Source organism: Scomber japonicus, chromosome 7 (assembly GCF_027409825.1).
Source record: "Scomber japonicus isolate fScoJap1 chromosome 7, fScoJap1.pri, whole genome shotgun sequence".
NCBI classification, from domain to species: domain Eukaryota; kingdom Metazoa; phylum Chordata; class Actinopteri; order Scombriformes; family Scombridae; genus Scomber; species Scomber japonicus.
In genome coordinates this window covers 9,613,318-9,640,751 of record NC_070584.1, presented here as the reverse complement: position 1 = coordinate 9,640,751, position 27,434 = coordinate 9,613,318, and the positions used below count along the sequence as shown (strand labels likewise).

The window sequence follows — 27,434 nt, the reverse complement described above, 5'->3', positions numbered from 1 at the left end:
ATCTGGCATCCAACATTTCTGCCAGTTGTGTTCTGACTACAGTTGGATAGGGACCAGGCCATAGTGTCATGCATAAATTGAAAACAGCCACATTCTTGTGTAACATTTTGTAACAACTCTGTTACTTTATTACAGACCCCCCCCACCACCCACCCCCATCCCCCTTTCCCCTCATAAAGAATGGAAATAAGAAAATATAAGATGACTTCAGTTTGAGATTGTGTCACTGATGAGTATGTCTCTTCTTCACAGGAACGCCACTCAGCTGAAGCAGCTGCAGGACCAGATTCTTTTGGAGCAGCAGGAAGCAGCCAACTGGCAGCAAGAGCAGCAGGAGCAGCAAGGCCAGGAAGTCCCGCCACCAGACCCACAACCACCTCAGGAAGTGCCTCCACCAGCTCCATCAACTCCACCTCTCCCCCCTCCTCCCTCCTTCCAGGAGTTGGAGAGCAACGCAACCATGCAGGCCAGCACCTTCAACTACGCCCGGCCCAAGCAGTTCATCGCTGCTCAGAGTCCCGGCGGGGCTGGTTTCGTCACCCAGTCCTCAGGCTCCTCAGGGTCCAGCCTGTCCTCCCCCATGTCTCCTCCCACCTCACACAAGCCCTTCACCAGGGTCACCATGCCCCCTTTCACCAAGGCCGGCAGCCTGGATTCCCCGAGCTCTCCTTCTTTCCCGCCTCCGCCACCGCCCTTCCTGAGCTCCAGTAACCTGCCCTCTCCATCAGGCTCCGCCCAAGACTTCCCTCCTCCACCACCTCCACCCCCTCCACCCATGCCCATGTCTCCAGCCCTCTCAGATATGTCGTCGCCGTTCTCCTCCGTCCCTCCGTCTCCAGCCTCCAGCTTCCTGTCCTCAGTGTTGCCCGCCACGCCTTCCTCACCCGGCAGTCCTACAGTTAATGCCCTGGGCCTCCCTAAAGGCAACGGGACTGTGTGAGTAACCATTACACACACATTAACAGATAGATCTTTCTTTACAGTGTCTGTCAAGTTACGTAAAGTTCTTTATACACAGCATCAAATCCCGGGACAGCATGTCTCTGGCGATAGACCTGCTGGCAGTTGGAGGCAGGATATCTGAAGCTAGATGGAAGATGACATGTTTACATTTTTATTCAGCGTGTTTACAGGAAAACTCTAACTAAAGAGCCCTTTTTAAACACAGATAAACCCACACACATAGAGACAAAAGTGAGCTCAAGGTGCAGGAGCTTTAGCCCCCATATGGTAAGAAAATATACACAAGGGCCTCAGAGTGAAAGGTGTGTCAAAATCAAATAAACACTCAGATTTCTGTATTATAGTTGCGTGTATGTTCAAGGGTGTAGGTTCTCTGTCATGATCTATCACTTCACAGAGTCCAGCTTATATGATGTTGGGCTCTGTAATATTGAGCTCAGGTTACATTGAAAATCGTCCTCTGATGGCTGACCTGTAGGGAGAAATTGCTTCTTTTTTTTTTTTTTTGCATCAAGGACATTCCACCTTCAACTCTTTGCCAGTAATTTTTCATCAGCCCCTCACTCACTCCCCTTCTCACCCTGGCATTCCTGCTGGAGTTGGGAGAGATAAGAAGACACATTGTGGAATGCTATAGCTGGACAAATCCAGATAAGGGTGGATGTGAGAGAGTCAGAGAGGGAGCAAAGATAGGAGCTAAAAAGGAAAGAGGAGCTGTGACATGTTGAGATAATGTGTGCGTGTCACGGGGTGGTGAGCCACCGCTCTGATGTTGACAAATGTTTCTGTTTTGTGTCTTTCCAGGAAAGCGTTCCCGAGAAAGTCCTCGGTCACCAAGACGCCTCGCTTGGCCTCTGACTCAGACATCCAGGGATCCAAGGATGCTGTCATCCAGGACTTGGAGAGAAAACTGCGCTTTAAAGAGGAGCGCATAAGCAATGGTCAACAGGTGTGTGTGTGTGTGTGTGTGTGTGTGTTTTCGAGCCTTATTAAATTACTGAAACATCTGTGTGTTTTCAGGCAGCATCATTAACACAGATTAACAAGCGTCCCAACAAGTCATACAAGTGTTCTACCCATGAAAGTGTATTTAAACAAGCTTCTGTTTCATCCATAATGTTTTCTTCATCCCTGATTAACACAACATACAGTAGCTAGTTGATTGTGTGTATTAAGTGTGTGTTGTGCAACTCACACACTAACATGCGCTGACCCCCATTAATCCCTGCTTCCAGAGGTTAACCTATGAGGAGAAGATGGCTCGCAGACTGCTGGGTGCTGACAACGCTGCCACAGTCTTAAACACACAGGACACAGAGGAGGAGCCACAGGTCACACAGGTACGGTGGTTCTTTTTTCAAGGATCCATATATTCACCTGAAATCACACAGGCATGGAAATGTTTGACCAACATGTCTACACTTTTTTTTTTTTTTTTTTTTTTTTTTTTTTACAAGAACAAATCCCACTGTTGTATGTGTACAGCACAAGCGTCTTTCTATGTTTTGTCCACCGATACTTCCCTGGTGTCACATCTGTCTTATGACCACTGGCTTTCCTTAACAGAGTGCACCCCCCACTCACAGTCCCTGTAAACACTGCTGAAGGCGAGTTATGAAAGCAGAGTATAAACATTGTTAAATCCTCCGGAGCCCTCCATAAAAAGCTCTGTTTATGCAAACCCAGCATAAGCCAGTGTTGTTGCAAACATGCAGTGACACTGTTCAAAGGCTTGTGGAGCTGTTTGTCTGACTGCAAGCCACCAAAAAGTTCTGTGGAAATGCTCTTCCACACACTGTTTGTGTTGTTTATTCATACATGAACTAGATTTTTATTTATATTCTTCCTGCATCAGGGGTCATTTCCTCCCATATAAGGATGTATTTGTTAACATTGTATTTATAATTTAAAAAAAGTCATCATTTAAAATTGGGTCCACAAATTCATCACAGTAGTGAAGATTGCCTGTCAGTTTTGTTTTTTTAAAGTTGCTCCTTTACCCTGCTTATTTTCAGTCACTCAAAGGATTAAATGGAAGGCTTACAGATGCTAAATTGGCTCTGAATTACATGTCCTCCTTTAACAGGAAGCACACTCTGATTGGTTCAGTAAAGTCATGGTGCAGATATAATAAACTTCACTAGAGCACAAGTTTCATCCACACTGACAGATAAAATCAAGTTAACACCAGTGTGATGTTGCCTTTTGGCATGAGGAGGATTGTTTGGGGCACTGCAGCACTGCATGACTCTGGAAATGTTTCTGTAAATGCATCATGAGACAGATGTGTAGGATGTGTGATGTTGTTTGAGACTGTGTCTTTCCTTCGGGAGCAGGTAAGTTAGTACACACCGAAACACACTCAGCACATGCACATAAAACCTCTTATTTTCTCTCAACAGGCAGACTACTCATCAGATAGAGAATCTTTCCCTCAAAAGGTTAATGAAACTGTTGTTCCTCTCCGCTCTGTCACTCTCTGGTTTTTCATTCACTCTGTGTGACACTCCCTGTGTGTTACTGTGCACACAAAGTCACGCTAAAAGCTTTGGACGTGTTCACTTTGAACAGAACAGGATCCGGCTGTGGGAAAATTAGCTGATAATAGAACAAGTGGAAAACAAAAGGCACCAATGTAGCATTAGTTTTGTAGTCACTGTGGTTCCACTGTGGTTCACAGTTCAGTCCATTCACAGGCAGGTGTGTCTGGTATGTGACAGATGATAAGACACAAATTGAGCATGTGTGATAATGACCTCTGTAGCTATTACTGTTTGTTGTTGTTCAGTATATGTGGTATGAATTGATTCAGGTACTGAAGCATGTCCAGGCCTGATTCCAACACAAACACGTTTGTTTTTACTCTTATTGTGCTTACTTCTTAATCTGTTACCGTCACGCAACGCATGCTGCAACGTTACTGCTACAATGCATTTGAAATCCAAGTAGCAACTGACTTTATCTTCATTCGTTTTCAACAGTGCGAAATAAACATTTCTTTGTAACTTTTCACGCTGTACTTACCTCACTTCTACTGTAGGATAATACCTTACTAGAGCAGGACAGGCCATTTCTTCAATTCCTGCCGTTATGAGCAGCAGAGTCAGTTTAAGAGGATAAGTGCTGGCTCTGCAGCTGCGCCTGAGGCCTGTCATTATGTTTGTGATGCGTCAACAGACCGTGCCACTCTGCAGATGTTCCCCTCTGCCTCAGCAAAGCTCCACTGATGAGTGATTGATGGAGATGGTGGGCAGGACGGGAGGGAGGGGCTCATCTGGGTAGAGAGAGAATTAGGAAACTGAGAGAAAGTTGGTAGTTTGGGTGACAATGGAGACAGGTTGATGAGTGTGTGAGACACTGCACGCTTTTACATGCGCTTGCCTTTGCCACGTGATCACACAAACCACTCTCACTACTGTAAGTAAATTTAGTTTTTCTGCCTCCCTAAATCTTTCTCTTTTTCTGTCTCTGCCATTTAGGAGTACAAGGTGTCCAGCTTTGAGCAGCGCCTCATCAGTGAGATTGAATTCCGTCTGGAGCGCTCTCCGGTGGAGGAGTCGGACGACGACGTACAGCATGACGAGGACTCTGCCGGCCGGGGGGTGGCACCCTCCTTCAACCAGAAGCTCAAACACTTCAAAGTCTTTGAGGGCATGCCCGTCACCTTCTCCTGCAAGGTTAACGGAGACCCCAAACCAAAGGTGGGAGTTTTGACGTGTTACTGATCAATCATCACCCTGATTGATTAAACATTGTGAAGGTGATGTGCTGATTATTAGTTGAAGATACATATTTAGCTATTTTCAGGCATTCATGATGGCTTGGCCTCCTTGCCTGTGAGCTGCTGATATGTCATGTTGATCATGGAGGGTGCAGATATTGTACATATACCCTGCATGGTGATAAGAACTCACCCTGGTCTGGGCTGGCTGCCTGGCTGTCCACATTAATGACACGGTGATGACAGGCCTCAAGACAAGTGATGACAGAAAGAAAAGCAGAAAGATAGAGGCAAAAAAAAGATTTGAAGTATCGGATTAAAACATATTAAAGACATTGACATTTTTATCTGTTCTTTTTTATCATGTGTGTCACAGGTGTACTGGTTTAAAGATGGCAAGCAGATCTCCAAGAGGAGCGAGCACTACAGGATCAGCCGTGACCCTGATGGAACCTGCTCTCTGCACACAGCTGCAGCCTCGTTGGATGACGATGGCAACTACACCATCATGGCAGGCAACCCTGAGGTGAGCGGTGATGGATGTACTGGAAACAACAACATGAAAAGATTCCGTGAACCTTTTCCTAAAAAACAATGCATACAGATGCCTGCTTGGCTGCTTGTAGCAGATGTCAGCCCTCATTAGCCTGAGAATAATGAGTATCAAGATAATGGTCTCCAGCCTAAAGAGGAAGAGGGCGTTGAATGAGAGAGGAAATCACTAAAGCTCTCATGAGGGTCAAAAGTTCATGTTCTACAGGCTTTCTAACAGCCTGTCCGGTTCTAACACTCACGTTTTATTTCCTCGTCACAGTCTGACTACTGCTTGTGGTGCGGCAGAGTGTCAACACCTCATAAGCTCCTTCTCTCTCTCTGTGTGTCTCTCTCTTTCCTCTTCACAGGGCAGGGTGAGCTGCACCGGCAGGATGATGGTCCAGGCGGTGAACCAGCGGGGTCGCAGCCAGCGCTCCACACCTGGACACATGCGCAGGTGAGGCTTCACTGATATGACAGGAGAAAAAGAGACAAAATCTCCTTTGTGATATTTTATTCACAGGCTGGAGCTGCTGGCTGGCACATGTGTTGCAGGCTGCTCGCCATCTGTACGACTTCTGTGCTCGCTCTCATTTGGGCGCAGATTTACAAGTGTGTTATTCTGACGTAAAATGTTCCAAGAAGCTGCAATTTACACCAATGTTTGTTGTGAGCTGAATCATAGTTTCCCCCTTTTGTTGAACTGTCTTTTCAGGAGAGAAATGCTCTGTGTTAATGAGAGGGAACACCTGTTTGCTCTGCTCTGTTTTTCATTGCTCTAATGACCTTGTATATATACAGTACGCATTCAACCAAGCCCAGATATTGAATAATGCACAGAAGATCACAGACACTCAGATGGCAGACGCCTCTCAAAGCACATAGGAAAAAAAAACACCTCACCTGAAATCTAGATGAACACTCCCTGATTAGATAAGAGCTGAGAGATGTTTTGAGTGAGAAGAGAGTTGGAGATCACAATCAGTATCTCCCACTCACTTTCTTTCTCACCCTGGCTGACATACAGGCATGGTGTTGATGTCATTGTTGTTGTAGAGCAGAATCACAGGAACACCTTGGGGTCCTGACCTGCAACATGAGGCTGAGGGGAGACTCTCATAGATCAAGAAAAAGCACATGGAGGGACGCCAGAGCAGGAAATAAAGGCTAAGAAGGCCAGACGTTAATGTCTTTGAAAAATGGAAATACAAAAGGAAGGATGAATGCGGAAAACAGATTGGATAAAGAGTTTTTATATTTTAAAGGAGTATTGCATGCGTTTCAGGAATGTTCCAAACAAGCCTACTGTACATGTTCACGCTCCAAAGGGAATTTCACTTTAAACAAATTCAGACAAGTTTCCACTTAAAAAAAAATGCTTCTAAAAAAAATAGAGTTGATTTTTAATGTCAAATACTGCATGTCTCCCTATGTGCATCAGGCCCAGGTCCAGGTCTAGAGACAGCGGTGATGAGAACGATAACATCCAAGAGCGTCACTTCCGCCCTCACTTCCTGCAGGCGCCCGGCGACCTCATCGTGCAGGAGGGCCGTCTGTGCCGGATGGACTGCAAGGTAAATACACATCTCTGATACCTGAGAGTGTGACCTGAGCCAACATGGGTGTATACTGTAGTAAAAAAGGTGGCTTCCATATAAACCATCTGTTATTTACTCATTAAACATTTTGAATCATTAAGAAAGAAAAGGAGCTCTCATAAGGTTTTTTTATCTTGTGCTGGAGTTCACTGTCTTCAACTTTGATAATCTATCCAAAAATCAGTTTAACAAGAAAAATCGAGTTTATATTCATCACAATGCAGCTTCTATTGGAGTGTTTGCTCTCACAACATATTTATTGAGACAGTCATGCATACTAAAGGACATTTTTAAGACTTAAAAGCCAAAAAGAACAAATTAAACACTGTGTTTTGGTTTGGTATGGCATGTCATGCTATGAACTTTAATGCGAAGAAGATCTTTTTTTATATGACCGCAGTTTTAAAGCCGTTTGTGGACTTATGTCAAATCTGCCATTTTTATTCCAACCCTCTGCCTCTTTACATACAGTAGATTTAGTTTAATGGGATAATTTAGCCAACAACCAAACTCCTGCTGTGATTTAACCTGTTGTGCTAATACGCTGCAGGTGAACTCATCCATCCTTTGATAAAGGAAAGAAAGTGAAATGTTTTTAAAATAACCAAGACAAGACTGGAGAAGAAAAATGCCCGCACCAAAGAGAATATGTTAATCATAGTAATAGAGAAACCCATTTCAAATCCGCCCTTTAATTCAGCGTCTGTATTGCTTTCAGGGAGGCTCCGTGTCAGCGCTGCCAAAGAAACGTTTCCCTTCCTGTGCATTCCAGTTTCTTTAGGGGAATAAAAACGAGCTAGGAGATGAGATGTTTCATCACTTCCTCAGGTTATGAATGGCTCACAGCAGACAGGGAGAATACAGAGGTGTCACATTTCTGGGGATTAAGTGGGATCAGGTTTTCTGCAATTATTTCCTCCCCCACACACACACACACACAGATACATACTCACCTCTCCCGCCTCTCCTTCTCGTTTCTTCATCCTCTCCGTCTTCACCTCGCCTCCTCTCAGCCTTCAGCACTTAAGAACTCTTTGAAACAGTTATATGTAATAAAAGAAAACAGGCCCACAATTAACTCACTATAAAAAGGCTGTCTTTTTATGCTCGTTCAAAATAAACCCAGTCTCCATTCCTTCTGAGCCCTTAATGTCAAAGATATTTATAGCAAATATTTATTTCCAGATCGTTTGTAGGTTTCTAAACTTTCCACGCTTAAAATGTCCCAAGTGCATAAAGTGCCTTGGGCCACTTCCAAAATTACTTATCACTGCTTCGTCTACTCTCTACTTCTTTATGATGTGTGTCCATACTTGTAACACACATACACATATGCACAGTGGCATGGTTTCCTAGGTGGGCAGGGTGGAGCAGGTGTTGATTTTCTGTGAAAAGAGCAACTGGAGCTTTTTTGGCAGGGCAGTTTATTGCCATGACAAAGCGTGCAGGCGACCAGGCTCCTCCAGACAAACACAGCACAGACAGATTAACTAAACACTGCTGTTTTCATACTCCCAATAAACACACACTGCCCCTCACAGAACACATGCAGCTAATATACTCCTTTTCTCCAACAAAAACAAGCAGCGACCGGACAAACTCAAAAGCAACGCTCCCCATATGCTCACGGATAAGACTTCTTACATTCAGTGAATTTGAATGTTTTTTTACCACCTGTAGGTGAGCGGCTTGCCCACTCCTGACCTCATCTGGCAGCTGAACGGACAGATCATCCGCCCCGACTCAGCTCACAAGATGCTGGTGCGGGAAAACGGCGTGCACTCATTGGTCATCGAGCCCGTGACAAGCCGTGACGCAGGAATCTACACCTGCATCGCCAGCAACCGAGCCGGCCAGAACTCCTTTAACCTGGAACTCATTGTTGCAGGTAAACAGAAACATTGAGAAGCGTTAGGAATTTGACACAGGGGTACAGCCAAGACAATGTTGACATGATTTGGAGCCAGAATCAAGAGCCACAGTAACACACTCTCCCTCCCTCCCTCTCTCTCTCTCTCTCTCCCTCTCTCTCTCCACAGCCAAAGAGATGCACAAGGCTCCCTCGTTTGTTGAGAAGCTGCAGAACACAAGCGTGGCGGAGGGTCATCCCGTGAGACTGGAGTGTCGTGTCACAGGGGTCCCCTACCCACAAATCTTCTGGAAAAGGGAGAACGAGTCATTCACTCATAACACCGACAGAGTCAGGTGAATATAACAAACAAAACCTAATCATCAAATAGAACACTGGTTTTGTTTCAGCCCACAGAATATTTAGATCTTCCTCTAAATTTGTGTTAATCTTCTTTCCCAGCATGCACCAGGACAACTGTGGCTACCTTTGCATGATCATCCAGCCAGCCATGAAAGAAGATGCCGGCTGGTACACCGTGTCAGCCAAGAATGACGCCGGCATCGTATCCAGCACCGCACGCCTCGATGTCCACGGTAAGTTCACACTCTAAAACATACACACTGCTCGTTGAATGAAGGGTTTCTTTGTGTGTTTTACTTCCTTCTTTTATTTTAACCATTCTCTCCCTTTGTGCTCCATCCTCAGCTCAGTGGCAGCAGCCTAACCTCCCCAAGCCCAAGAAGGTGCGCCCTTCCACCAGCCGCTACGCTGCACTGACAGAGAGAGGTCTGGATGTGAAGGCGGCTTTCTTCCCTGACTCCAGCCCGCTGCCGCCCGGCGGCCTGGTGGAGAGCGACGACCTGTAGAGGCTGCAAGGAGGTGCGAGGATTACCACCTCACCTACAGAAACGACCCTCTAAAACTGCCCTTACTCCCAGCGCTCCTGAAACAGATACTTTATGACGGCGAGGAGGGGGCAGAACATAACTTGGTCCACCTGAGGGACTCTGCAGATACAGAACTAAAGGGCCGGTGGGCAGAGAGAGAGGTGGTGTTTTCATGTTTTTATAGTATCACACAACCCATGATATTACAGAATCCATCGAGTTTGCTTCATTTTTTATCAAACTGGACCTGGAAAGTGATTGAAGTGTTTACCACGAGAAAAAGACTGTTCATAAATATGCTCGCACACATTTCATGAACTGTACGGTTTCCTGTTTAAGTGCCTCTCCTGTATGTAAAGATAAAAGTTAAGTTGAAAATGAAACATAGAATTAATATGCATGTTCAAGTGGTGCCATTTGCAATACACAGACTAATACTGCATCTAGAAGTAGCACTCAACACCAACTGTGTGTAGACGGGGAAAAGGCGACTTTAAGAGACTGAATGACTCAAAGCATCGTAGCTTTGATGAAGGAGGGAACGCAGAACACAAACTTTCATCATGTGTTGGCTTGTGTAGCACAATACTGATTTCTCCAGTATCTGATAGTAATTAGAGTATCACACAGTCTTGGTGTTGTCATAGATTAGCATATTACAGATATTGGACAAGGCCGGGCCTTACAAACACTATGTTTAGTGGGGTTTTTTTGGCAAAAGGGGAAAAGGATGTTTACACATTAGCGAGATGTGTTTGTGAGCGCAGCAGAAATTTAGAAAGGTCGAATCCAACAGATGCAGAATGAGACAGTAACGGAAAAAGCAGGTTTTTGTGACGGGGTGTCAACTTTAATGTGGTATGTGAATATGTGATAGAGGGGGATGTGAAGAAGTGATCGTGGCAGCGGTGAAGACGATGTTGAAAAATGGGATATGTGACAAACTTTGGTGACGGCACGTCATTTTGGTGATTTTTGTTTTTCTCTTTCTTTGATGGTTTATTTTAGAGGTGTGTGAATTGAAATGTTGTCACTCAAGAGAGGGTGCTGTGAAAGGTTTCAGTGTATTTGTCACACACGTCACAGATTGTCCAGTTTATTTTTGTATTAAAAAAAAAGACTATTTACTTTCCCATCAATCCTGACATAACTTATATCAGCAACCTTTTTTTGTTTTTTTTTGTCAAGCGTTCACTGATAAAACTCTCTTTTCTGTATCATGAAGTTTTATAAATATATTTACTGCCTTAAATCACTTTTAGGCTTAATGCAAACACAATTTCTTTGCATGTTAGTTTTGGACACTTGTACAATGCCAAACAATCTTTACCAGGATGTATAAAAACACAACTTTTTTTCTGGTATTCAGGGGTAGCAAACACTTTAAGCCGATGGACAGCGAAAAGCAAGATATATTTATATCTACTATTTTTGTCACCTCTGTAATACTATACAAAGTGGACATCTTTTTCTGTGTCTGTCCAGAGCTTGCATAAGCTGATTGTTACTGTTACTGCGCATTTCTATGCCAATCAATGCCTGTATATGGATTGTTCTCCTGATATTATTTTAGGTTATGAAAGTTAATAAAAATCAAACTCTTCAGAGACAGCGTGAGATGTTTTTATAGACTGGCAGGCTCCTCCTAAAACAATACCACAAGGCCAAAGAACACAACATCAGTCACAATGGAAATGTATCATTTGAAAAGATAAATAAATAATCATTTGCTCAGAATGTTAATTGGAGTATAATATCATCCAGTCCTTTAATCCAAAAATCAAACATTTAGGATACAAATGCGAATAAAACGGTTTGTTTTAGGGGGGAACTGGAGGAGTAACAAGCAACACAGCATTTTCACTGAGCATGACAGCCAACCTCCAACCCCATCCATCCACAGTACAGGACCAGAGCTGTAACCAGACACTCAAAACATTCCCAGAACTAAAAATACCCCCCTCCCCCTCCCCACCTCCCCACCACTACCTCTAATTTCCTCCAGCTGCAGCTCGACATGCCTGGCCCCCCTCGACAGGCCCCTCCAGAGGTGGGCTCAGGGGGGGCCGCTGGTGGAGGGGGCAACATGTGCCGGCTGCGAGGGGGGTCTCCCTGGGGAGGTCGGGGGGGAAACAAAACATGAGCGCTGTGATCGGTGGCGGCCGCGTTACAGTCATGGAAAAAGACCAACAGCGTTAAATCTACTGATCAAATTTAGGAGCTCAGGTCACGGAGGTCTGGACTGGGCCAGACACACTGGAGTCAGCAGCGTTAGTCATGACCCACTGTCACACACACACATCAGGCCCCGCCTACTGCGGCTGGACGGGGTGACTCAGCAGAAAGTCAGAGAACAGCAGGACAGAGATCCTGTGTAAGATGTGGGTTTGTGTGTCTATTTCAAAAAGTAACAGCTTGTACAAAGATTCTGGTTGCTCTTAAGGTTTGCAGAAAGAATTTGGAGGATAAACCAGCTGATACAGATCATAAAAACTGCATCTTGCACTTTTATGGCTCAACAGATATGATTCTGAATTTCATGTTTCCACCTGGTGTCCACAGAGTAACATTCAGCTTCAGCCACAAAGACTTTTTAAGTGCAAAGTGTTTTTTATCTCGGTCATGAGTAACGTCAAGCATCTGGAAAAGGCAGATTGAGACATTCACTCTGGCATTATTTCGAGTAGTTTCAAGCTTCGTTCTCTACATGACCAGCTGTAGCCCTCCATCCACCACCAGCACCTGTCCTGTGATGTAGGAAGACTCCAAAAGGAAGAGGACAGCCTGTGCTACCTCCTCCGGCTCGCCAAATCTCCCCAACGGGATGGCGCGCACCCTGTCCTCCTCCTTCAGCCCTGCAGTCATGTCAGTGCGAATGAAACCTGGACGGGAGACAGAGGGCAGGGATGTGTTAAAAACAGACAAATATGATGCTGACAGGACAGAGAGGGAAAGGCAGAGCAGTGATGTACCTGGAGCCAGCAGGTTGACCTTGATGTTGCGTGAAGCGACTTCTTTAGCTAAGGAGCGTGTGAAGCCCTCCAAACCAGCTTTACTTGCACTGTAGACAGATTGGCCAGCATTCCCTTTCAGGCCCACAACAGAGCCTACAAACAGAAAACAGACATCCATTAAGAACACTTTGTATGACAGAAATGTTTCCAAAAAAACAGCCCTGGTGGGAAACCACAACAGTGGAAACTGTTTGTAGTGATCACATCTGTCCTGGTCAAATTGATCACTATAAATGGATGATTATTATAACCAATCTTTTTCCTTGTTGTGTATTTCTCATGCAGATAACCATCTAACTGGCATTTAAATGTTTATAAAATGAATATAAAGTAATGAGACAGACAGCTTTGCTATTTACTTAAATACAGTGCAGCTGTTTCACTGCAGCATTTCATTGGCTCATTTTTGTTACTTTGTCACAAGCTTCAAGGAGACAACGTGATTCATTGAGAGAAAAAGAGACTTTCTTTTTCTCATCATGATTTCAATGTGCATGCAGCAGCTTCAGGTAGCCAGACAGAAGCAGATGGGTTACCTGCAAGGTAATAATGGTGTCACAGTTGTTAAGAACATGTACAGTAAAAGTAAAATGAAAATAGAATTACCGTAGATTACATTTTTTTCCAAATGTTGTCATGAATGAAGAGACCCCAAATTATCACTGAATGCAGACTATGTGATCACTATAAGCAAATGATTTATACATCATTTGTATAGGAATGATTCTGTCCCAAGCGGTTGATCACTGTAACTAGGCAGTTTCCATTGTATTTGAAGTCATTATACTTAAAGGACCATAAAAGTGCTTGAACCCATTTATAACAAGTCACTTACAATCTTATAATTTACATTACAGCTAAAAACACTCTGAGGTGTGTTACCACCCTCAAGTCAGCCACCGGTTTTAATTTATGTCAGTATAATAATCTATTCAATTCATAATCAAATCTATTTACAGTACCCTTTCTTAGACATTATATAAATTCAATGCTGACAACTTCAATTAGCAACTGTCCTTCATTCTTGGGTGTTAGAGTTTTCTCTGATTTTAAGTGCATTATCTTAAGTTGATAACAAAATGATCACCCCTCATTAAAAATGTATGATTTATATAAAAAGCAGATTGGCAGTAAGGGATTTGTAGAAACTAGCCTGAAATATGCAAAAAATACTCACAAGAAAAATGAAGTGACTCTAATGAGATACACACTGCCACCTTGTGACCAAATTGAAAACACACCACTATTCATGGCTATTGTTGAAACAGTGAATACCAATATTAACAATGGCGGCTCCTTGGGTATTCAGCATGCTGCGCAGTGCCGCTCTGCAGGTCAGCATGGTGCCCAGCAAGTTGGTGTGAAGCAGAGTCACCATGTCCTCCGGCTTAGTCCTCAGTAATAAAGCATCCCTGAACAAACAGAGACACACAGTAATACAGGTCTGCTAAAGATTCTTCTTTAAAAAAAAACATTATATCCATCATAAATATGCACATATGTCCTTTAGCAGATAGAGCAGGGCTTCAGCAGAGGAGTCCGCTCACGTGCCTGTTCACCTGTTGATGCCAGCTGCGTTCACAAGATAAGAGATGTTTCCACAGGTCTTCTGGATCCTTTCAAAGGTTTTCTGCACCTCCTGCTCTTTGGAAACATCACAGCTGAAAGCCACATGGTCAGCTGGAGGGAAGATGCAAAGGATGGTTATATGACTGCAATCTGTTTGTAATAGCTGCAGGCGCTGTAGGTTTTATTGTACAACATAAAAGCAAAAGATAAGCCTCTGTGTTTTTGAATTTCAGTGTGTGAGGCAGGCAGGAAACTGGAGGCAGACTTCCAGCATAAGATTTGCTTTTTGTAGTGTATGAATTCAAAATGTCAACATTTATTTCATTTTGTCAGGCTTCTGAAAGAAAATAATTTTTGTATAGAAATCAACTCAGTGGGAAAACAATGTGACGTCCTCTGTAACTGAGCAACTGCTTAAATTTCATGGAGCTCGCATTGAAGAAACAAAAACATTAGAAAGCAAAAAAAGTGCAAGGAAAGCAAACTGACTAGAAAGTGAGAGAGAAAGACTGAGATTCACTGCATTAGGTCTGCATCTTGCCTTCAAAAACATACATGTAGATGTGCAGAAAATGTACGCTGGTGTGTATGTAACCATCTGTGCATATACACACAGTGCAGCAGTGTACCTCCGTGCAGAGAGGACACGGTGGCTTGGGCAGCATCTTCATTCCTGGAGAGGACGGCCAGCCTGCAGCCCCTCTCTGCCAGCAGGCGGGACACAGCCTTCCCGATGCCTCTGGACCCCCCACACACCACCGCCAGCCTGGACATGAGCTTGCAGGAGAGAGTGCACATCAACACAACACTACATCCAGAGGTGTATTATAACATGTTTCATCATACTATACAGTACAAAATGACTCCCCAACGAAATATAATGTATGTAAATTGACAATATAGGCCTCAATATAAACTATAACACCAAAGACATAGCATGAAAAATACCATAAAATGAAAATACTATTTTTTTTTTTTTTTAAAGACATAAAAAGTCACCACGAAGTCTGTATAAACTCTTTAATAACAGCTTGGTGCGTACAGTTAGTAAAACTTCAGCATTATTGACTTTAAACAACAAACTCTGACTCAAGGATTAAAGCTAGACAAGATTTGTGAGCCTGAAAAGTTGTCCATGAGGAAATATGTAAAATGAATTGAATTAATAATTATATGAGTTTAAAATAGCTCAATGCCTGAAATCAGGCATGGTGCCTGAGAACTTTAACCCCTGCTGACTGATAATAACTCTTATTTTTTAATGAAGTCTATGAATCAGTCTCAGTCAGGTCAAGCTAATATTCGCTATATTAGCTGCTGTTACTTCAGGGTCACATTGTTGTCTAGTGATATATAAACAGTTTCCGAGCTACATAACAGTTGTATAATAAAGTTTCTACAGCCAACTGTTACTTACCTTATTTTCTATTGTCCTGCTTCTCGGTAAGTGAGTTTATTGACTGGAAAAGCACCGAATATGAGAGGAGTAGGTGTTCATCGACGGCGCCATGTTTTTTCTCAGTGTTGTTGCGTTACTCAGCATCGGTCGATAGATGGCGCCGTCTCCTTCTTTTTTTCCTCTTCTGCTTCTTCCTTTGTGTTTATTGGCGGGTTGCAAAACGCCACCTACTGTATTGGAATTTGTAGATTCATTATATTCATTATATTGGTTTATAGAAAAGCAAACAAACAAACAAACAAACAAATCTCACTCTAGACTATTTCCTAATCCTGCCTGTGGTATAAAACCCATCACCCACCCTCTGATTCCCCTTGCTCAGCACTAATTTAAAACTCCATTCCTGACCTGTCTCATATACTATATTTCTTAATGTCTCCCTCTCTGAATTATGTTTATTACAGTGTATGATAATGTGGTGTACATATTCCACAGTGTTACACCACTGACACAACTTTAATCGACTTTTTTCCCATTAAGTAGCCTATAACGTGGAATGAAAACCTGCACCCCCGAACCTTAATCATATAATGATTACCTCCTCTCTGCGGTTATGATATCCTCCTTTAAACTGTTTAGCATGAGCTCAACTCTATATTATAATAGTGTCTCCCTTTATTATCTGTATCCCCTTCCTTCCACTAGGCTTTAATTATGGCTGTTCTAATTAATGATTTTATCACTCCCCTGCATAAGCTACTTTTATCACTCCTTATATACTTTAAGAGCCCTTTTTTTCCATATGATCTTCCTGTTCATTACCTTTAACACCTACATGAGCAGGGGCCCAACAAAACCGTTCTTCTGTAGCTACCCGTCCTCTGTAATCTTATAAAGCATAATGAGTATTTCTATCATAAGATCTCCTCTGATGATGAACCTCTGACAGCTGCTGACGAATCTGAGCAAATAACTGTTTTTAATGGCTGTACGTGTCCTACCCGCTGAAGGCCAGAAATGATTGCAGTGATTTCTGCTGAAAATATTGACACGTTAACAGTCAGTCTGAGATATATATTAACATTCAATTCTGGTGTATGCAGTATAAACCAATTCCCACATGCCTGTAAGCAGGATTTTCTTGAATCATCTGAATATATTCTCAAAAATCTATTAAATTGTCTTTAAATTAACATAATTAACATGATGGACTGTAGTTTAACTCTTTCTGCAGTCTAACCTGTAATCTATCATTAAACTTAGTAAACTAGCAGCATTCACTTAAAACCTCAGTGGTGAGATTATAAACCACTGCTATACACTGCTGATAGTTTCTCTTGTGTAAGATGTAATGGCAGCTCTCAAACCTCTAGTAACAGAGCATTTATTAGAGTTGTTCCCATAGTCCTTACACATAGTCTTATTGTTCTACTCTGAATCCTGTCTTATCTTTGTAAAGCACTTTTACATGCTTTTACATGTACTACACATCTGTAATCAAAAGTGGATCTTATCAGTGCCGAGTATACAGAATATTTAAACAGTAATAGTTTATCAGCCTGCCATTCATAATAACATGCATGACTCATTTATGCTGTGTTTCAATTCTATCTAAAGTCATTTTCAATTAGTGGTTAATGTTTGTGTCTTGTTTGTGAAAGCTGAGCTAATACATGTTAATATTTATCTAAATGGAGTCGCCATCATTACAATTATAGTTACAGCTGTGATTTTATTATTAATGCCTTGTCAAACTGTCTTTTAAAAAAAACTAATTAACAAATGACAGGAACTGCAAAGGTCATGAGAGTCAGTACAAAGTAATGTCTTTATGTTATTTCTGTTAGATGTGTTTGTAGTGCCACATTGTGATCTTACTGTAGTTAATTATGATCATGATATGAATGTATCTTAAATATAGGAGCCAGGGGCGGAGCCAGGGGTGGAGTTGGGGGGGGGGGGGGCTTTTGGGGCTGCAGCATCGAATGTATTCTAAAACGCCCCAATCTATTTATATAAATCTATTTAATGTTTTAAAAATCAGGTTAATTCAATTTTTCTTCTTCAACAAGCGCTGACTGAATCTGAGCGAGTTCATAAAAATTGTGATTAAAAGTGAAACTTCTGAAGACATTTCATTGAAGCAGTGTTACTGATTGAAATGCAATTAAAAATGTAATAACTAATATCAAATATTACATAAATGTGGAGCGCCTTGGTAGTTGAGTGGTTAGAGCACATGACACATAATTGCAGCACCCCTGGTTTGAATCTGCCCAGGGACCTATGCTGCAGGTCACAACCCCCCCCCCCCCCCCCCCCCCCCCCACTCCGTTTCCTGTCAGCCTCCCTGCCAGTTACTAAATAGGGCAAAGTAAGCCCAAAGAAAAATACATATATTATATAAATGTAATGTTTTTTGTTTTCCTTTTGATCTACCAAAATAAGTCACTACTAGTACTACTACTAGTACTACTACTAGTACTACTACTAGTACTACCACTACTAGTACATTGGCCCTGGTTTTGGGTGCTGTGGGCTTAGCCACCCCTGATAGGATGGCAAATATTTTCTGGGATATTTATCTCAAAGGAATAATTCAAATACAGTTCTCTACAATGTTTTGTTTTGTTCTTTAGATTTGTATTCATACTAGTGCACGTTGACCAGATGGCCCTAAACTGCACTTTGCATGGTATGTCACTGCTCCCTATGGACATACACTACATCTCATGAAGAAAACAAAGCTGGCACCGGTGTACAATTGCGAAGTAATGTTGAGAGTGACCTTGGCCCACACCTGGACCGTCCACCGGAGCGAGACACGCTGCAGGGTTCAGCTGCTGAGGTCAGATCACATTAACAATCTGCTCCTGTGCTGCAGCAGAAAAATACAACAACCAACAGCGTCATTTGCTCCAAATGTTATTACTCTTTACTGCAATGTTCATTAATATTAACTATGTTTGTTACAGAGAGAGAGAGAGAGAAGAGAGGCTTCATTTATATTCACATCACCTCCAGAGCACCAAGATATTATTCCCCACTTTCACACCCTAGTGATCTAATGATGCTTGCCAACAGACCCGTATACACACTCAGACATAGATCTGTGATCATGTCCCTGCATGTACACACATATAATATTAACCCTAGTCCATTTTAGAGAAGTTTAACATTTCAATGCATTTTCAGTATTCAGTATTTAGGCTTAGGTCAGAGGTCAATCCTTGATGTTTTCCTGGTGATGTGTGCATATATTTTACTTTCTGTTTTCATTGTTTGAAAGTCCTGAAGCTTTGTATTTGTAGCCTGCACCTTCCTGTACAAATGTACCTGGACTATTGTGACAACACTGACATATTTGCTCTGTTTTAGAACAATCTATGAAAGAGATGACCTATTCATTGTAGGTCCTGCAAGGAATTCACCTTATTTAAACTGTTATGGATAAAAAAATTAACAATTAACCCACTAGCATGTTTGGTGAAAGTATTTCCTTGATCAATATGAGATATGAAATGTCCCTGACATTCCTCTAAGTGACTTGAAATGCCTGACCCACCCCGAGCTTAAACATTATCACCAAATTCTTGACCTTAAGACTCAATTCCTGAACTTTAAATGGCAGCTATGAATATTTCACATGCACTTTGTACACATAACTTCTCCTATATGTAAACACATGAAACTCAGTCAAGTCCTCCACCTTCTACATTCCTATTAACCTATGTACAACTCAAAGACGGCCATATTCATGCATCAAACCTAGCAGTATTTGTTTCTCACAATTGGCTAAAGAATGTGAAACAAATGGAAATGAACAAAGGAAATGAAAAAACACTAATTATGGATCCAATCTTATTGTTTTTGGTCAGATTTGTATTATTATTAGAAGTCCAAGCACCTAAAACTTACTACTTTGCACTTATTGTTACGCTTACACAGTTAAATTAGGGCCCATAGCGTTGGTCAATGTTATGGGAGGATGGTCCAGCTCAGGTCTCTTGTTTGTCACCGTGACAGCAGATACTCTACATGAAGACAGATAACCAGGCTAACTTGGCTGAGGCGGGTAGATACATCAAAGAGCTAGTGTGGTGCGTGCAGTGCCAAAAGACACTTGACCTTCATATTGTTTTGTAGCAAAATACATGGTGGCGATACTTCTGAGAGCCACAGTTATTTAAATAGTGCAATATGAGTATCTCATTTGTATTTCAATCTTGTCTTTTTATGTGTGAAACTGATCAGAGAGCAAAAACATCTCTGGTATTATTCTCAACATGTGTATACATCTGTTTTCTCATTTATATTATGAATTCCTCCTGATTTTACTTCCTCAAAATGACACCAAACATCATGTGCATATGAAGGATATTTTACACTTTGTCGGTCAAGAGCTGATACTAATCACTTCCTCCAGTTCTTTTCATGTTGTGGCCTCCTGCTGCCCTGTGTTCACTGCACACAAGTAATTGTCCTGGGATTTAGCTCAGGGTGTCAAGTAGTTGGTTGTCATCTGGAAGGAAAATCTACTGCGAGTTGAAACCCTGGACATGCCAGTTAGGACTGTTATGGTCATTCTGAATTAATCCTGTTTTTGTGGCAAAATACATGGTGAGACAGCATCTGAGAGGCGTAATAAGTGGTGCAACAGGATTATCTTATTTGCATATCCACTTTGACTTTTAAGTATAAAACTGTGGTATTTGGATGAAATGGCAGCATAATGAAAGATATCACTAGGAAATAGCATAGGATCTCAACATGTATTTACATCTGTGACCTTATTCATATGAAGAAATCCTCCTGAGACTAAAAAGCATAATGTGTTTATGCTACTGTTTGTCTCAGAGTGCTCATGTAGTACAGCATTCTTTCATGAAGGTTTTAGGTTGGTTTAATTCTGCATCCTTTTGGACATGTAGAGCAGTTGTATCTTTTACTGTAAAACGCTCTACACAGACGCATTATTTCCTTTAGACTAAGCAGTTAAAAATTTTAGTCAGAGTCAAGCAAACAGTGTCATTTTACAGATTTTTCTCACCCAGGAAGGACATTTCATTTCATTGAAATCACGAGTTCACAAATTTGAGGTCACTGCAGTTCAACAAACACTATTCACTGACAACTATAAGTGTTAAGAGCCTCCATTTTCTCGTGGCCTTGCACATTTTATTGCCTCAAAGCTTAAGACATTCATACTGAGTGTTAGTCCTGCAGTAGAAGGCATCTTAAGAGCATAATGAATAAAAGGCATTGTTTAAAAGGCCAAATGCTGGATAAAACACGTTCTTTGCCTCATTTTCTTTTGTTGGGTTTTCCACCCTACTCCTCCTCGCCTGACGGTCTTCATGCAGCATAGTGTTCTTTTAAATCAATGTATACTAGTCTAGCCTGCACGCCAGATGCTATGTGAATTCAGGACCTGCAGTGGTATAATGGCAGTTTGTGCTTTCTTACTATGTAGCATATTCGCTAGAACAGGACAATAGTAAATGGATTTCTTTAAATACAGCTTCTTTCAAAAGTGCTTTACAGTTTGACTCAACTACACGTATATAGTGATGGCAGCGCATTATGATGACATGTGGTGTTTGATCATGTGGATCAATTTGAAGTTCAGTGTCTTACCCAAGGACACTTGGACATATGGACAGGAGGATCAAAGCTGCAGGTGCAAATTGTGTGTCGGGATGCTTGGACCCTGTTATTCTCGCCTGCAATGTCTAATTTTTATTATTCCTGCCCAGTATAGTCTTGTGCTCATAAATTGGAAGAACTCATTTCCATGGTAACCCATCCTCTGCAGGGAGCCATGTGCAGCACAATGACCTCTGTGGGTGCTTGTCAGTTCCTGTCAGTGCTTCCCAGTCGAACACACTGGGAAGGCTCACCTCCTTTTGCAACACTCCACTGCAAGTCACAAGAGAAGAGAAGCAGCTCCTCTACAGCAAGATGTGTTTAATCCTAGAGACACTAATGACCACATGTACTGTGCTGTGCTGTACCCCAAATACATTCAATCAGGAACAACTGTCTCTCTGCTGTGTTAATCATATGTGTGTATACTTTCTGTCAGACTCAGACCCTGAATTAGATACTAATGCCATTCAAGTCCAGTGATAGGGGAGAATAGGGAAGAAGGGGCTGTCAGCAGCAGTCTGTGTTTTCATGATAATTCTGGTTAGATAGCTCTGGCCAGGCTGCAAAAAGAAGAAGAAAAAAAAAAACAAGGGGAAAGAGAACATTACATTACTGTCATGAAACAATGACTTCGCCTGAGGAAATTATGGAAACCATTAGCTTTTATTTGTTATAGAGACTTTTACAAAATGTGCTATTCCCTCAAATACTTCAGAATATTTTTCACATAATACACTTGTGCCAAATAGATTGATTTCAGTTTCACCATTTTCAGACATACAGACTAACTACAAAATAAAAATAAAAAAAAATCAAGTAAGTCACCTTGGCATCTGTTAAGTTAAAATCAAGCGAGCTTAAATCGCCATGTGTTCCGATACATGAAATTCAATTAACTACCGAAAGAAATGCTTCATGTTTTTTGAGTCTGAAACTGTGCAGCATATGCATGAAGTCAGTATGATTAGAGTCGTTATGATAGTGCATATGTCATGATAAAGTGTGTGTGTTGTAGTAAGTTCGATGTGTGTATTAAAGGCTTACCAGTGAAATGAAAAGACACTCAAGAGGAAGATTTCAGCTTAGAGCCTGAGGTTGGTGTGGTGATTGCCAAGACAACGATGCAACATCAGGTTAGTTCTACATAAGTACCAATTCAGAAAAAACAAACAAAAAAAAAAGGCCCTAACAGTGATTTGTACCATCATTTTTTTTTTCCAACACGCTCTTCAAATTTTCAAACAATCTACAACATATTCCAGCAGTCAGTTACACAGTGGTCCCCCTCAATTAACAACAAAACACAATATAGAAAAAAACAACTTGAAACTCTGGGTCCAATTCAGTCAGTAAATTCATTATCTGAGCCAAATATCAAATTTGGCACGATTTAAGTGATTAAGTGTTTAAATACCCCCCCTTCAGACATCATGGGACTTGTTTAAGTTCAGATATACAAGTCACATTACATTAACTGTTATAGGGTCCACCAAGGCAGGAGGGGGCAGTCTAAAATGTTACCTCATATTACCTTTACTCTGTAGAATTTCATTTCTTTACCCAAGTGTATTTTTTTGAACACATAAGGAAAAGAGGAGTTGTGTATTGACATATTTGATTTGACTACTTTTCATTCTCATTGTAAAACTGCTCAGTCTTTTTTTATGTTCAACAAGCACCAAAAACAACCCCCCGAATCCCCTCCAATCACAAAGACATCTTACAGTAATTCAAGTCAATACAACACTTTACATTAAAAACTTTGTATAGACGTAATGTACAACAAAAAAAAAAAACCCAACCACAAAAATAAGGAAAAATCAAGGGGGTCAAAGTGATTGATTTCTATTTAAAGAAAAAAAAAACTTTTTGAGATTTCACAGAATTACACCACACGCCTCTTCCCATGGAGTGACATGATGATAAGTTACATTCTGTGTTTTAGCTAGCTGTGTTTTATTGCCACGAGTCACATTAGGAATGAGTTTTAATAATATAGAAAAGTTGAGAACCTGTTTGAAAGGGTGACTGTATCCTGTGTGCCTTACTGCGTTAAGTTTATATGACAGACTCTTTAAGAGCAGCAGGTCTCAGCCTCTGTGGAATTTGTAACAAACATAAATATACACTGAAAAAAGAACCTGTTGCAATGCCGATACTGAAATGTTATGTCGCTCTTGTGATGTAGAGCTACGTCTGGGATTGGCTGTTGCCGATGAGGGGGGGGGGGGGGGGGTAGGAGAGCAGCTACTCTTGGTCAGTAAATACAAAGAAGGTACAAAGTAAGCAATATTTGACTGCAATGTCTATTCTGGAGTGTTTTTTTTTTCTTTCATGTATTAAAAAAAAGAAAAGAAGGCAGAACCAAACAATCGTGCAACACATCTATCGCCACTTCGTCTCTCACCCATGGCTTTGCTAATCACATGCAAATATTTGATCGCCGCGGGTAACGAGTCCTTCGCACTTCAGCCTCAGCCGTGCCGGGAGAAAACAATCCGGAGGCCTGTGAGCGACCCCGCAGGAATATTCAGCGATGTGCAACTTTCACATGTGCAATACGGCAGATCTCTCAGGTTTAAGGTAATGCCTTCGGAGCTGGGGGGAGGGGGGGTAAGTGTCCTTTTTTCCTACTATACAGCACAAGTGATGATGACACTGCTAATTTGTTCTGCCCTGCTGAATCTGATTTACCTTCTCTTATCTGCTGACAGTTTGAAATGATGAAAAAAAGAGAAAAATCAGCAGTCTAAGGTAAAAAAGTATATTTGATGTGGTAGAATATGGCATAAGGCGTGTGCCAGCTTAACCCATTAATGTGCTGCACTACAAAAAAAAAAAAAAAAGGCCAATCTATGAAATAAGTTAAAAATGTGTAACATATCTATATCAACAGTTCATACTGGTTGTTTTAGGACTAATCATCTTTGTGTCCGTATGTACAATAAAGTGAGGAACAGTACAAGGCACACATTTAACAGTTGAATTGTTACAAAGATATAAATAACCAACAAAAAAGGAAAAGTTCATGAGTCGTGTGCTCTCGTCTAACTCTGTCCACTGTGCTTTCACTGACATGTCCTGTTCTTCTCTCTCTCTCTCTCTCTCTCTCTCTCTCATGTGCCACTGTTCTTTTTTCAGTTACAAGAGCTGCAGCCGGCTCTGAGAAACGTCCATCTGTCCCCAGCAACCTTGCCATTTGTGCTGATGTGTTTGGTTTGTACGGTGGCTAGCAGCAGTCAGCTGGGTCATGGTGGTGGTTGTGATCGCTCTGCTGTGTGTGTGTGTGTGTGTGTGTGTGTGTGTGTATGTGTTAAATGCTGTCTACAAAGCTGCCGGGGAACAGTCCGGTCCTGCCGTTCCTCTGCAGCGTGCCTTTGAACCAGCCGTCTTCCCTCTTCCTGTGAACAAACACAATGTCGCCCTCCTTGAGTTCCAGCTCAGCCTCGCTCTGGGGAGGATATGATACCACCACCCTGTACCTAGGGAGGACAGCCAGAGGCAAAGTCAGTGAGTGATACACGCTGCAACAATGACAGCTGATAAGTCAGAATGCGTGTAATATAGTGTTACACTTTCTGTGTAAAAGGCAGATAAGCAAGACGATAACAAACAATGCTGTGGAACTGCCGATTTACATCAATTTACCTCTCACATATGATGGGCCGTGCGTCATGTTGCTGAGATAAAAGAGAGGAGCACGGCTGACGAGGAGGAGGAGCGATAGGAGCGCATCCGTCAAGTGGAGTGCTCTTACGATGGGAGGAGTCTGAGGCTGAGGAGGAGGATGACGAGGCAGAGGCAACAGCGTTAGAAGGTTCGGGCTCCACGCAGTTGACAGAGCCAGAGGGAGGGGAGGTGTCGGGCCCCACGGCACCTTGTAGCGCCTCTCCAGCAGCAGCAGCCTGTTCTGCCTCAAGGGTGGGAGAGGAGGGGGGTGAAGGACGAGACTTCTTCTTATTGGAGGACAGAAGCTTGAGAAGACTTTTCTTTTCTCTCTGCAGCAACAAGACAGCAGAACTTTATGTTAGAGAACTGCGGCAACTTCTCAAGGCAACCACCGTGAGGCATTTCAATAATCTAGCAAAAGCTGTTAAAATATGCGAGAAAAATACAGACACATTCCCCACCGTGATAAAACGTGCAAACATGATTATACAACTGCAAAAGCAAAGGTTGAATGGAAACAAAATCGAATTGTATTCACAGAAGCTCTGATATTATTTTTGACATTTCCAACCTTGACGTCCAATCTGCAGGCGAGAGCTGCGTTGTTAGTGACGGGATTCAGAGCAGAGCTGTTTCCAGCACCGAGAGGCACAGTGAGGACAGGTACTGGTCTCAAAGCGTCACCCTCCAGGGATGCTGCGCTGACATTGGGTGGGGTCAGGGATGCAGCGGCACAGCCCATTGCCACTCCACCCCGGGTACAGCCTTGGGCGGGACAAGAGGGGGGCTGTGGGCACACTGCAAGGTGTGGGAGATAGGTCACCGGTGTGGCAGACTGGATGGGTGTCACTGCTGCTGTGGGCCGGTCCTGACTGTGACATGCAGCTGTAAATGAAATATAAATAATATTAGACATTATAAACCCTTTTCATACCTCTAGTTACTGCTGTCCTCTCAGTGAACTTACCTGTCCTGACTGCATTGCGGGCCTGGTTCACAGTCATCTGTGAGCTGACGTGCAGTGGGACTTTTGGCTGCTGGCCCGTAGCCGTTTGAGCTGCTGTGACCACAGCTGCAGGTTGGGAGCTGGCAGATACAGAGCCGGAGCACACTGCGAGGGGTTTGTTGAAGTCGGGCCCTGCAACAATGGCCCCGAGTGGAGCAGAAGAGGGGCTGACGATTGTGACCCCCCTGCCAGCCTGAGTGCACAGACTCAAGGGCACTTTGGCCTGCGTGCTTCCTGACACTGTCCTGAGGGCAGAGGACGTTGGGCAGGGTGAGACATAGCAGTGTTATGCAAGAGGAAAACATTACAGCACCAGAACTCATTTTATAGCTCATAAAATGTATTTAATGCTTTAAAAAAAAGTCCACAGCCATACTGGAGGCTCTGTGGGGTTTTACTCAAACTAAATGCTAAAATTCTTCCAATGATCATGCTAGCATCTTGATGTTTAGCAGGTATGATGTTTTGTATTGCAAATGTTAGCATACAAAAACAAACATTTGCTGTTTACAACTGCGCATAGCAGAGACTGAGGGAATGTCATGAGTTTGGCACATGTACTGGACAACATGAAAATTTGACCAGATGATCTCACTAGATGAAGTCAGAGATCCAGTTTATTACAATTCTCCCTCTGGGTACAGTGGGTGTGTGTACCAAACCTCACAGCAATCTATTCAAATGTCGTTGAGATATTTCAATAAATAACTAAAAAGGTCAACCTCATGGTGGCACTAGAGGAAAAGTCGGAGGATCATCAAAGTCTCAAACATTGTCTGGGAATCATAAAAACAACCAATCCTGTGAATGTGTGATTGAGCGTATGTTGACAATAATAAATGACTGACCTGCTGACTGGACTCATGTAGTTCCCAGGGAAGACTCCAATCTTGCCGGTGTGCATGGAGGTGCCCTTGAACCAGCCATCCTGACAACGTTCCAGCACCAGAAACATCTCTCCCTTCCTCAGCTCCAGCTCATCCTCCTTACGGGGAGTATATGGGAACATCGCCACATAGCTGGATCCACAACAAACAGTAAACAAAGATGAATCATTTCATAAACATGCAGATGCTTTTCCCGCCCCCCCCCCAATCTCATGAAAATAAAAGCAGTATTTGTTTTGACATTTTGTGCGGCGTGCCGTTTGTTCTGGATTTCTCCCGCTGCCTAGCTGTACATCTGTCATCATCTCCTCTGAGACCCTCCAGCAGAGACTGTGCCCTCTGACCCAGAGAAAATCAGCACTGGAGGGACAAAACAATTTGCAGGGTCATCTCTCTACAGCAGAGGAAGAACAGGCCTGGAATGGCAGCCAAGGAGATAGAGGAGTCTCAGCTGGGATGTTTTCAGTCTGATTTTAATGTTGTAAGGAAGGGGGAGGGGGAGGGCACATAAATGCCTCAGAGTCTGACGTGCATGCACAAGCTGACACAGATGACGGTGGGGAGCGCAGGCATGGGTGAATCTAATTCTTATCAGGTGTGTGGTGTCTTGAAGGAGTAATGAGGGGTGAGGGGTGAAGGGGGGGGGTCAAAAGTCAAGGGTGACAGAGAGGATCTCCAATGGGACC

The 27,434-nt window shown here is 42.6% G+C and overlaps 3 protein-coding genes across 7 annotated transcripts in view; 1 reads left to right on the top strand and 2 right to left on the bottom strand.

The window, feature by feature from the left end:
- palld (palladin, cytoskeletal associated protein) overlaps window positions 1-11,160 on the top strand; it is a 51,583-nt gene extending 40,423 nt beyond the window's left edge. For 2 of the 4 annotated variants that reach the window (XM_053322089.1, XM_053322091.1), the window contains 11 exons: window positions 253-936; window positions 1,768-1,912; window positions 2,199-2,303; window positions 4,443-4,664; window positions 5,061-5,210; window positions 5,587-5,675; window positions 6,660-6,792; window positions 8,497-8,704; window positions 8,856-9,021; window positions 9,128-9,261; window positions 9,374-11,160. In XM_053322089.1, coding sequence (XP_053178064.1) covers window positions 253-936; window positions 1,768-1,912; window positions 2,199-2,303; window positions 4,443-4,664; window positions 5,061-5,210; window positions 5,587-5,675; window positions 6,660-6,792; window positions 8,497-8,704; window positions 8,856-9,021; window positions 9,128-9,261; window positions 9,374-9,534 — 2,197 coding nt within the window. In that variant the 3' untranslated portion in view covers window positions 9,535-11,160. Of the gene's footprint in view, window positions 1-252; window positions 937-1,767; window positions 1,913-2,198; window positions 2,386-3,357; window positions 3,405-4,442; window positions 4,665-5,060; window positions 5,211-5,586; window positions 5,676-6,659; window positions 6,793-8,496; window positions 8,705-8,855; window positions 9,022-9,127; window positions 9,262-9,373 lie in introns of all 4 variants that reach the window. The other 2 variants (XM_053322090.1, XM_053322088.1) reach the window with 2 other exon arrangements.
- cbr4 (carbonyl reductase 4) lies at window positions 10,993-15,592 on the bottom strand. The gene is made up of 6 exons (XM_053322092.1): window positions 15,556-15,592; window positions 14,768-14,916; window positions 14,129-14,249; window positions 13,845-13,981; window positions 12,528-12,662; window positions 10,993-12,437 (listed from the first exon to the last, which is right to left on the bottom strand). The coding sequence occupies exons 2-6, from the start codon at window positions 14,910-14,912 to the stop codon at window positions 12,259-12,261; spliced, it is 717 nt and encodes a 238-aa protein (XP_053178067.1). The 5' UTR covers window positions 14,913-14,916; window positions 15,556-15,592; the 3' UTR covers window positions 10,993-12,258.
- A 6,260-nt stretch (window positions 15,593-21,852) lies between these two features.
- Window positions 21,853-27,434, bottom strand: part of sh3rf1 (SH3 domain containing ring finger 1) — a 29,739-nt gene continuing 24,157 nt past the window's right edge. For both annotated transcript variants that reach the window (XM_053322377.1, XM_053322376.1), the window contains exons 8-12: window positions 26,710-26,880; window positions 25,823-26,106; window positions 25,427-25,740; window positions 24,835-25,184; window positions 21,853-24,668 (exon numbers count right to left, since the gene is read on the bottom strand). In XM_053322377.1, coding sequence (XP_053178352.1) covers window positions 24,500-24,668; window positions 24,835-25,184; window positions 25,427-25,740; window positions 25,823-26,106; window positions 26,710-26,880 — 1,288 coding nt within the window. In that variant the 3' untranslated portion in view covers window positions 21,853-24,499. The remainder of the gene's footprint in view (window positions 24,669-24,834; window positions 25,185-25,426; window positions 25,741-25,822; window positions 26,107-26,709; window positions 26,881-27,434) is intronic.